This window comes from Hyposmocoma kahamanoa, unplaced genomic scaffold (assembly GCF_003589595.1).
Source record: "Hyposmocoma kahamanoa isolate Upper Pololo Valley unplaced genomic scaffold, ASM358959v1 99879, whole genome shotgun sequence".
NCBI classification, from domain to species: domain Eukaryota; kingdom Metazoa; phylum Arthropoda; class Insecta; order Lepidoptera; family Cosmopterigidae; genus Hyposmocoma; species Hyposmocoma kahamanoa.
In genome coordinates this window covers 3,145,363-3,158,105 of record NW_020656077.1, presented here as the reverse complement: position 1 = coordinate 3,158,105, position 12,743 = coordinate 3,145,363, and the positions used below count along the sequence as shown (strand labels likewise).

At 35.1% G+C, this 12,743-nt stretch overlaps 1 protein-coding gene across 1 annotated transcript in view; it reads right to left on the bottom strand.

Moving 5' to 3' along the window:
- Window positions 1-7,747: 7,747 nt before the first annotated feature.
- The window catches only part of LOC113239544 (dopamine receptor 2-like), a 68,850-nt gene continuing 63,854 nt past the window's right edge, over window positions 7,748-12,743 (bottom strand). The window contains exons 2-3 of the mRNA XM_026476603.1: window positions 8,125-8,209; window positions 7,748-7,849 (exon numbers count right to left, since the gene is read on the bottom strand). Of these exons, the coding sequence (XP_026332388.1) occupies window positions 7,760-7,849; window positions 8,125-8,209 (175 nt within the window). The 3' untranslated portion in view covers window positions 7,748-7,759. The remainder of the gene's footprint in view (window positions 7,850-8,124; window positions 8,210-12,743) is intronic.

The following is a 12,743-nucleotide window of genomic DNA, read 5'->3' as shown; positions in this document are numbered from 1 at the left end:
ATTACGTTAAGTTCATTGTATTATATCGTGTTATCTGATGTAAATCCAATAAGTGTGTGAACTTTCAGGAAATGTCTTATATAAATCATTACAGTGTACTTATCATGCAGTTTTCAGTACTATATATAGTATATCGGGTGTGTAATTAAATCGTTTATGTGTTATATAAAAAGCGCACTATGATGAGTCAGATAACTACATTATAAGAAAATCCACATACTGAAATGGGTTTGCTCTCTCCTTAATATACATTCAAATATATAATAAAAAACGGAAACAATATATTTTTCTATTGTTTTCATAATAAGAGTTGAATCTCAAAACAATCTCGCAGACATAGTTCACCGAACGTTTTTACCGACATCAACACACTGAACTTAAGCTGCAGTTTCTTTTACCAATTATTGACTGTTGGTTCGCTGCAATAAGAAATGTCGCAAAGATTTATATAATTCTTTTAACCGTAGTATTACAGGAGATAGAGCAAGCTTAACAGAAGTTAAAATATATTCAGTATGTCTATTAGGAATGAAAGTACCGGAACGCCCACTGTGCTGTACCTTATTTATGTCTATTAGGCGCAATTTCTACAGGAGAGGAGCAGGCATAATATTAAATGAGCCACAGAATCTAATAATGAGTACGGTCTATGTAGCCATAGAACCAATCCTTGTTTCTAACGAAAGGATGTCACCCCCACACCCCCGGTTCGTCGCATAAATAGGACATCAATTAGTAGTTGCACTTCAAAATTGTTGTTAAAATAGTAGCTGCCACGACTTAAATAAGTAAATATTAATTTCTTTACATATTATAAGTAAATTATAAATATAATTACAGTTATCGAAAAGTCGCCATCCAGCAATATATTTTAATTGAACAAAGTGGTAACATTGTTGATTTTCTTCAAAAGGGGTCGAGTTGTAATGAGTCATATTCTACTAAGAAGATTACAAACAAAATATGATTTTAGCGAGTGTGTAGTACGGATAGGTGTTTCAATATTGTGTTATTAACATAAATTACGAAATAAAAATAATATAATACAATGATAAGTAAAGGTTCTTTATTTTTTATTATCCAATGTGAGTTCTTTAATTGTTTAAGTAGTTAACTTCAGCTAGAAGCTGTAAAGGTACTATAGTTCCACCAATTCCATTTAAGTGGTCCAGGCGGGTGAGCGATGATCTTCAAAACCATTATGATTTTCAAAGTTATAAACGTAACTCAATTCCAATTTTCTGCATCGGCGAAGTGGTCGTTATGATTGACCGAGCAATGAATAACCTACAGTAAACGTAAACTCTGACAGTCGTATACCAAATGATGATAACTTTTTGGATAAGGAGCTTTCTCACTGTCTCTCTTCCAATAGATGTATTATTTTAAAAAGGGTCATGCAAATTCGTAATGGGTATGGTGCGAAAGTTTGTTATTTGTCATCACCGGCTACCCCCTGAACTTAGGACTTTATTGTATCTAAGCAAACACGCATACGCACACGCACGAGCACGCGCACGTAGAGATACGCACATTTTGACGGCACTTCGCAGATATTGCACTATTTGCATTATTTAGCTGAAAGAATCTTATTGAGACACCAAAATATGCATATTTTAAATTAAATTTATTGTACAAAATGTATAACGTAACGTAACATGTCGTACATATTTATTTAAATACTAAAAATAAATAAAAGGCAAAGTAGATTTTGTTGTGCACATTTTCAAACTTACTATAGTAAGATTACTTTCTGGCCGTAGACTCGGCTATAACTATTATCGGAGCGGGACAGCGACATTGCCCTCCCTCTCCCACTTACCAGTACAGTACGGGCCTACTGTGTAAGCACAGTGCTGTGCATTACTGCAATTGATAAATGTTATCGATTTAGATGACGTTTAATTTTGTTGTGATAGTGAAAGTAGGAAGGGAAATAAAAAAACAATTTATTTGTTAAATATATACAATACAAATTAAATATACGAGACAGTACAGAAAATACCTAAAAGTAAATATCGCACATAAAACCAAATAATATAACTCAAAATTTTGTTGTTGTTTATTTTTTTTGTTGTTGTTGAAAACACGATTCGTGTGCGATATATAAATTACCTGATATTTCCTACATTTACGAGATCTTTAATTTCGATAAAGGGCGCGCGCACGCTTCGAATACGCTGAACACTAAGCAAGTGGGAGAGAGGGCGCAGCATCACAGTCCCTCTCTTATGATTTATGGCCGAGTCTGCAGCGAGTAAATAATGTTACTATAAGTAATAAGTAACGAGAGGACTTCCGAAATGTAAGGCGGGAATTCAGACTAAGGACTATCTAGTGCAAACGGTCATCCCTCATTCATCCGATATTTGACACAGTCGGTTCGCCTCATCGGTAAAAAGGCGAATGATACGTACTAATCAGAAATCCCTACAGTCTTTTTGCATGCGCAGTCCAACTTACAATGACGTAAAAATATCGATCGAGCCGGTCCACGCTGATATGCATTTATGCAATATACAAATTCTAAAACGAAAATTCATATTGTCGTTGTTGGTTAAATAAGAAATACTTTGGGATACAATCGCGTGCGTACGTATCTAAACATTCATAATCATTCCTACACTCTCTACACAAGAACACATCATGTTATAAGACATATACACACTCGCATGCATACGCGTTAGCATCCACATACATTGTTTCATTTATTAAAAATCTAACATTATTGATATAGTTAAATCTGCAAAATGTTTTACCTATAAGAAATTATTTCAGGCTATGCGTTGACTGGTAAATGTCTGTAAAAAAGTGCACTACAAAATCAACTCCGATTTGACCTCTATATAATGAAAGATAAAGTATTTTTTTATATTTTTTTGACATCAATCTATTAGACAATAATGGATTAAACACACGGTTACATTTAACTGTTACGGTACTCTACAACGATTAGTGAATACAAACATCTTTTAGGCCATAATATAATTGTTGAATGGGAACTACGACGATTAACATCCATAGAGATATTGGAATATTGTTCAATTAAGGTGAACACACACGTATCTGCGTGTACGCGTTGACTTATAGACAAAAGAGGAAGGTCGCCGAATAAAGAAGAAGAAGAAGAAAGGTCGTATAGGGGTAACAACCTATTTGTTCTATCCTATAATAAGCTTTTAAAGACGTTTATAGCTGAAATATTGGAATAACTATAAATACATATTTAGATAATATCATATACGTTGCTCCGATCCCACAGTAACAATTATACTTGTGTTATAGAAATCGGAAACAACGACGGTACCACAACAGACAATACAGGACCGTTTGTTTTTCTACATTGGCCTTGTCGACACCATGAAAACCGATGCGCCAACCACTCGGCCACAGAGGTCGTCAACTGTACAGTGACAATCTGTAAAGTGAAAGTGTACACGGATCTATGTGAGTTCACCATTAGACGCAATGTACATAGAACAGGTAACGAGCGCCTACACTACTCACGCATTTACTACCCAACCAGAATTAAATACTTTACTGCCCAATAATTATGATTTTTGCATATTTATTTAAAAAAATCCTTAATTAAAAAAAAAGGTGAAAAACAATCCTGAATTTCCGGATTTAAATCGCGTATATTTGTTTTTTCAAACAAACTTGGTGTGTTTGTAAAAACAAATATACGCGATTTAAATCCGACAACTTGGTTTCATTTCCTATGTGTAACAATCGCGAAAACCTAAGAACTCGATAACAATCTTGAATCCTTAAACCTTCTGGTTTAAGGATTTAACATTAGTATTAAAAAATTTTCAAAACCTTCATTAAATCTTGGAAGAGTTGTGAACTCTCCTTACATATATTATTTCAATAACTTAAAAAAAGTCAAAGTTATTATTCCACTTGTGTGTACGTTTGTGTAACCACAAGCAGAGCTGCTTATTACAGTAATTGTACTCTTATACGATGCATAAATTACTGACATTGTGTGCGATTTGCGTGTAGTGTGGTTTACTGCGAACACGGTCTACTTCCTTTTCTATGAGCATGGCGTCCTACACTACAGAAAGTCAAAAAACACCATGGCATTCCCATTGGAAAATAGACCACCTGGAATAAATTCAAATACTTACCTGTGAATAAATCGATAAATTAATCCGGCAATCAATACGCACCATTTGACTTCCCAAATTTACAAAAGTTACAACCTTCTTATAACATTGCTGAAAAATTTGCCTCTCAAAAGTAGTCTATTTTTCTTGGGATCGAGTCTTACATTTACGGATAATAATGATCGACACTTAATATTAAAACACTGAGATAAGAATTCAAATATTACACCGACTAATTAAATACATTTACCGGTTCTTAATTACTTTCCTGTAGTTTCTGTTTGCGTATTTGTGAATAATCGTGCTTTGCGTTCCTCTTGAACAGTATCATGAAAATCATCTAAACATGTAGATTGTTGACTTTATGTTTGTCTGTAGACTTACAACGAGATAGGCTGTCGCAATATGAATACCATTCTAGATTTAAAAAAGGCTTTCGTGGTTATTCACTGAATGATAATCACTTACAGGTTTCTTACCACGATATGAGTTCTTTTTATTTTCCCGATATGTCGGAACGGTTAGACGCTCCATAGTCACTGGTTGATTGGTCTGCGCCAGACGACAACTTTAAGAACAGACATACTAATCTACCCTCTTTCTCTGTCGACCAGATGAAGAATCCCGGTGAGATGAATTATTATCATCGGGACGAAGCAATCTGATGACTGCTTTCATCTCATCGAGATTTTTCGTCTCGTCGACAGCAAAAAAGGTAGACGAATATGTCTGTTCTTAAAACTGTCTCCTGCCGCTGGCCAGTCAACCCGTGACAATGGAGCGCGTAATCGTTCCGAAATATAGATATAACTCAAATCAGGGTAAGTAATGATAATCATGAGTACCATTCAATCCCTACATTTGAATAGGATATGTTCGAACATTTGTCATTGGTCTTACGTAATGTATGCCAAGTACCATTAAGGTTCCCATGCGTAGTTCAATTTATTAACCAATATCGGTAGGTAGAGTTCCATCGTTATCGCATGGTAGTCGAATCACGTGGTATGTCCTACAATGCACTCCGCTATGATATTAATATGATTATATATCTAATAAAACATCAATTTCTGTTAATAACACTACATATTTAACTGTGACTATTCTAGTTTTTTTTGACATTTTTGTTTGCTTTGACGAGTATTTGTTTTAACGAGGATTATGTTTTAATATTATTGATAAATTTATATGTATTCAGTTATAAGTAACAATTACGTCACTATTAATTGAATAATATTGGTGTATTATTATAATTCAGGTTGATTATCCACGCGCTAATAGAACATTGCGGCAGTTTATAGGGCGTAACACACTTATTTGAAATTGCGTGCGAACTGAAGTTGATATTTATCCCGAATAATGTGATAGAAATAGAAATTTCAACTACCTAATGGAACCAACAAACCATTGGAATGTTTCGACGAATCCAAACCGCATAAAATTTCAATAAGTTTGACGTTAGTTTTGACTGTCGACGTTCGTTATTGAATTAAATTGAAATTTCATGTGATTTTACACAATTTATTTACAAAGAAGGCTCATCATATACATTGACGATACTATGTATTAGTCCTAACAATGCATCACATGCCGGCACATACTTTTTATACAAGTCTACCCATAAATCACAGCTCCACATTAAAAATTCATACCACATTTCATGACCGAGACAATTTACATGTACAACCTTTATTATCTACTACATTTAACCATAATATACTTTAAAATAGCTCCTTGAAAGAGATTCTACGAATTCAAAACTTACAAGCTGGAACGTTATGTCTACAAGACGACAGAACAGAGTCAAAACTATTTATTAATCAACTATCGTTTCTTATATTTCGATTCTGTACCTGAAACTATTACAATTCAGCATTAAACATGAGTTTCAGAACATCTTAAAATAACTACGTACATACCAATTGATATACTTAATCGAATTTATATAACTACATACGTTATAATATAACGTAGCGTAATATAGCGAAACAATCTCTTCCAAGAAACAACGCACATTTTGCATTCCCTATCACCACTAATTGTTTAATAGTTTAGCATTTTAAGGTACATTCACTTCAGCTTTGGTTTGGTACGTAACTTTCTTCTTATTGTTTTTCACCGAAGGCTTACGAGTTTCGCTTTCAATGCTTATTTCGCTTATTGATTCAGAGTCCGGGCAATATGGTGCGTCAGCGCAAAGGTGTCGCTCGACGCATTGAATCGATTCTTCGTGTGTTGTATGGTTCAAAGTACGCATTTGGAAAGCTTCTCCTCGTTCGGGGTCACGGCGCCCGCGCACTGAACGACGCGGACGGTCGCGGCATCAGGAGCATCGAGCGCGCGAACCACGTGATCCGCCGCCGGCGGCGCGGGCCTGATGTCACAAGCGACACATCTCGTGTGGCGACACCGACGAATACATCATTGTTGAAACCGGATACTGTAATGCATAAACACTAGTCAATACATGATATCAAAAAGTCATCTCTTTCCTGAAAGTCCTGAAATAATTGTTCTTAGACTATACTAAGTAGTTGATTGGGTCGGATTACCTATAAATTGCATGTTGCAGATGCGTTGTATGAAACGTGAATTTGGGACGAGTTGCTGAGAATGCAAAATTGTTCTGTGTTTGTAATTGCTCAGTGTATTGGACACGCTAACCTGTTTGGTGCGCTAGGTTCATAGCTGCGAGGAACCTGCTGTCTGAATTATTTTAATTATGTTCAAATCAATCATTGAAGTTCATTAAAATCGGGTTTTTTAGGATGCGTAATTACTAAAGCACATTTTGATTATAGTGACAACGACGATCATGCATACATACTAATATCAAATTGGAATAATGTCATGTTCAGTTATAATGAACATATAATGTGTACAATGTGACGTCAATTTAGTGCAATCGTTACAGGATAGGTATAGAACATAACAAGTTAGTATAAAAGGTACACATAGAATGACGGTTATGGATATGGATGCTACGTAATACTTTCAAATGCGCAAAATAATGCATAGAAATATCAGCGTGCGCTTAGTTAACATACGAATACGATATGAATGATTTAATGAATATAATTTTATTCAGCTCTTGTTTGGTATCAGAGAGTTCAACGACGATCAAGTAATATAACAATATGATGTTCCATAAGGGTACAAGATATATTATAACACTTAATAAAGGTACCAACCAAATTGTACATGCAGCAGGAAATGTGTAATTTACAGTAAGAAGATACACATAACCTAATTGTACATCTAGATATAATGTTGCCAATTCGGTAAATAATAATTGTTTTATATTTAAAAGTGCGGAGCGAAATAGGCGCATGCGCGGTGACAATTTTTCGTACACAGGGCGTACAAGGAGAAAGGAAACGATGAACTGAGACGCCAAGTGCAAAAGAGACTCGGGGACACAACACTGAATGACGGGGACACACAGTCGGAAGAAAACAGACATCGCGTTAGGCTCACCTAGCGCCGCCGCTCACTGATGCTCGGAGAAGCTAGATTTTAGATAAATATTTAAACAATATTTTTAGATTTTAGAAAACTTATTGAAAAGATGTAAATTGAAAGCAAATTCCGAAAAAGAACTTAGAAAGTTGAAGAATTTGTGATGGATGAAAGACGGAACAGATTTAAATGTAAGTTTGCTCGCAGGAATTTTGACGGATGGACTGTATGCCCACCAACTCGCTCGAGCTAAAGTAGCGGCGTGTGGTGCGAAACTGAAACGAAAAATAATTATTTACAATACTATAAACAGTCGGTAGTCTTGGACTCTTGCGTTTGTCCTGGTCTTTCCTTCAGCGTATGTACAATGTTTGGTTACATATTGTACGTATGTTAATATGTCTGCAATTTGCCGTTATGACTCATTTGGTATAACACCGTATGAAATTTACTCGTAATTTAATTAAAACTTCTATTATGAATTTATTTAATCGAGTTTATGCATATAATCTTTTTGTATTAAAACTAGAACTCTATTAACTTCACTTACCTGCGATTGCTTGAAGCGAAGTTGTGGTTGGTACTTGCGGCGAAGAGCACGAGGGCAACAAGCGCACAAGATCCTTAGAAATGCTCTGCAACAATGCAAAAGTCGGTTTAACCAAATTACATTTCACGCTTTATCGAGTTAAAAGGCTAACTTTTCGATGACTTGGAACGTAGCGATTAAATTTAGAGAGGAGTGCTAAATGGTTTGTGGGTTGGCTGTCGATTTGATGAACTCGACTTGAAGATAATTAAACCGAGACTAAACATTTCGATTAATTGTTTAGAGGGTGCAAGATAATTTAATAATGCCTTGGTGAACTCGCACTGCTCGGGAGAACACCGCCCATCGTCAAGTTGCGTTACAACCTCAACTGATTCTGAACCGAATACTATGCAATCTACAACACGGTAGGTCGGTAGCTTCAGAATACTTGCAACATGCGCTCGTGTCTACACTATTTATTAAACGTTAATGTCGATTTGCAATTATCGATTCGTCATTCACGTAGTTGTCAATGGGAGCTCAAACCTTTCTTAAGGGAGTACGATCAAATGTAACAAATTGATGGCCAAGAGCCAGAGAAAATTATTCCCTAAAAAAATTATTATCAAATAAGATATTGAAGTCCGGTCGAGGTGAAAACTTCATTAACAATGTACAATGTAATTCGCTTCCCCCTTCAATAGACTTCAGGACCTTCGATTAAGCTTTAATTAAGTGGCAGTTACAGATCCCGATAATAAGTGGAGGACATAATTTTAATCTTCTTTTGTTTTTATTGCCTGTCCGCCTCAGGATTAATTGAACTTCGAAAATGATGTATGTAATCATTATTTATGTATATTTATATATACCAAAATTATATTTTAAATTCCAAAATAAATTCTTTCAACTTAACATCAAATGAATGCCTTTTGGTAACAAATTCCAATACTTTTGAACTCCCTAAAAATTTCCCAAACACAATTTTGTCTATTTATTTTTAATGGGGCACCACTTACGAAGTATATTGACGCCTCGAACAATGGAGCGTCATTGTATGGTTTATGAAGTAAAGAACTTCGAACAAATAGTTTCCGATTCCCCGTAGCTTAACATATTTTTTACTGTAACTAAAAATGTTATGCCTTTATATATCAATTTGTTCAAATGTATTAAATATGTATTCAAATACGTATATTTACGTACTTGGTTTGTATGTGTTTGTATTTGCACGGAAGCACGTATTAGGTACATTTACAGCCATTTGAATAACGTGTCCTATTTGTGCTGTAACATAACATTTCACGTTAATCGTACATCATCATGCATGCACTTTTACCGGTGAGAGTTTAGTTAAATAAAAATATAATTTTGTCGTATTTTGCTTGATGTTTCCTTCCAGTATGCGTGGTGTCCAGGCAAGTTATTCGAGTTATTTTATCTGTGCAATAAAGCTTTAGTTGTTTTTATAAAGAATACCGCTAAGTGAAACATTTTAAAAACAATTCTTATTTTGTATAACCTCTCAAGGACCAGATTTTTTTCTATAATAGATGTGGATATAATTTCGACACACAAAAGGATATCCAGCAAACAAGTATTGTCAATGGTTCAAGTTTCGTCTTTTGTTAGCAGCGATGTATTATTAAAGCCTTAACTACTCGCCCTCTGCTTACTTTGACAAAAACTTTTCACACCCTTCTTATGTTATATGTACATCTTCGGAAAGCCGTGTGACTCTGATATTATAATAACGTTCAAAATAGATATTATAATGTTATTAATACACCTACTGTTATATATACTGTTATATATACCTAATGCTATATTTTATTAATACGCCTTGTGATAATCAGGCACTAGTATCGATTAAGTGCTTCAGTATCCCGTTTAGGACGTGGATAGAGGACTGGGGCCTTAAATCTTCCCCTTACATTTTTTTATTTCATTTAGTATAAGAACAACCCACACTACAATATTAGCCTTAAAATACGTTTAGCACTGTTTGGATAGGCCAATTACAGGTATCCACTAAAATAATTACTGACAATGGACGTAAAATACTCATAATAAAAACAAAAATAAATATTAAACAAAGTTAAATGAAATTAAATAATCCAGTCTAAGACAGCAAAAAAGAACGTTACTTATGTAGAGTAAGGTTGCGTTAGTCGTACCCCCCGAGAAAAAACAGCTGTAATATTTAAATTAAACAAAACCCTTAACGTCACTAACAGTAACGTAACAGTGCTAATAAAAAGAGATCATAATAACAATTAAAGTTTAGAAACAGGTACCTACTAAGGTGGTTAAAATCAAATAATTCTTAATATTTTTGAAGGGAGAGAACAATCCACTTTTGGACGCATATTTTCAGCCAAATTTTTGTATTTGACTGTATAGAATACAAAAATACTGTTATGATCGAAGAAACAGTTTTTTTTATGATGTCAGGTGACGGGATGAATAAATCTGTCGAATAAATGGCATGCGACACGCCTGTCTATACCATCTGTTATGTTATGGATAGTGTATGTCTGTATATGACTGTCCATAACGTCTGTTATGTTATGGATAGTGCCACTCAGAGCTTTAAATCACAAAGATAGATAACCTACTCACTCATAGCCTCGCACTAGAAAAACCCTGTGTCGCGGGTGCCATGGACACACACATAGAACACCACAAACTACACCCAAATCACGAGAGAAATAAATGTAGGCCACACAATTATTTTTACAGACCTCAGTGGCAAACCGGGATAGTAACCGTTCGGCCACAGAGGCAGTCTAACGGCGCTAATAGCGTTATGTGAAAGTTTCAAAATGATTTGATGATCGACAAAAGTAAACAGATTCATTGTTCTCGTGTGTTAATATATATTAATTAATATAAATAAATTCAGTCACAAATAGAAGCCATTACAAAGGTCTTACTTCGTTTGTACATTTGTAATTGTTTTTGTAATATCAAGGGACGAGACGAACAAGTCGTGGGCCTGGTGGGAAGCGACACACCTGTCTCTAACAGTTGCAATGGATTCGTCCGAGTCGGGAGGGCAGTGCTACTGCGCCCATCACCCTGAGACATATGTTGACAAGTCCCATGTGCCTGTAATTTCACCAGCACCCCCACCCTTCAAAACCGGAACGCATTAATGCTTACATTACTGCTTTGCGGCAGAAATAGGTAAGGTGGCAATACTTCCTAGGACGAACTCTTTCACAAGAAGCTCACTGCTACTAAATTTTTCGAGCTAGGTGATGCCAGTTTATTTTGAAGTCTCATATTGAACAGTCAGTGTGAAAGAAATAAAGAATCTCGACACCACCAACTTTAACCAATAATATCTATGACGTTTCTGATGGAAAATAGAACTTCGGATGCACTTCCAGCACGATCATGAGATGCATTAATTGAATCAAGAAATAAATTTTAGGCGAATACCCCATTAACAAGAGAAATATTTCCTGTCACATTACGCCGCGCCGGCGAAGGAGAGGCTAAAAAAATTACATGTTTTAATTTTTGTAAATATTTTTATAACGTAATCCTGTTAGAAGAGGGTGGCGGCGTGAGTAACATGAAAAGAGAAAATGTCGGTGTCGTGTTTACCGCCCCGCGGGGATTCTGTAATTCAAGGATATCTTGGTATTTCATAAACCTAAATAATGGTTTCCGTATAGCTTTTATACCGATAACATTTATCGAAAACGCTAACATACAATGAACGAAATAAATATTCTTCATTGCACATTAAAATTACAGTAAAAATACGGAACTGTAATTTCAGTACAACAGAATAAGTCAATCTATAACAGGCGACATTTATTTATTTATTTATTCGTGGAAAACCAACAGCTTAACAACAAATTAAAAACATCAACAAATACATTACAGCCAATTAAAGGTTTTCGCTTATAATAACATAATGACTAAACAACGAGCACTTAGAAAGTGGTCACAGCAAATAAAATTATTATGTAACAAATATATATATATACATATGCATGCATGTACGCAATGTAAATCATATATATCCCAATATAACTTGAGTACTTAGTAAGTCGAAATTGAGGTCAGTCTACTCATATTTTTATCTGATTTAAATAAAACGAAACAGATCGAGACTATAATTTAACGTAAGGAGTTCGAAAAGTTGACTAGTCACTATCCAGCGCTTGAATTACATGAGATAGTGGTAAGTTAGATATGGGACTATAGAAGTAAAACTTATGAAAATGAAAGCAATGGCGCGGTGGCAAATTGCGTAGCCAAGGGCACCGGGAACAAACACCGAGGAAAATCGTCTCGCAATCGCGAATACGCGGATGTAATGCGTGAAAAACAGATCACTTAAGAACTCACAAGCACTTTATTCCCCCTTATCACATTTTATACAGTCTAGTGGATAAATTGCCAGCTATAGCACTCCTGTTAATAGTTCTTCGTAATCCTATTAGTCGGTAGATGGTTGAGCTTAAAGTTTTATCAACGCTCCACGTATTATTCGCAACGTTCTTATTTTAAGATAAAGTGACGTATAGTAAGATACAGTGCGATTATTAAGTATCACTGTCCATTGAATTGTAAGTAAAGTGATATTGCAAAATATTGTATAGTGTCTCGATGTCTCT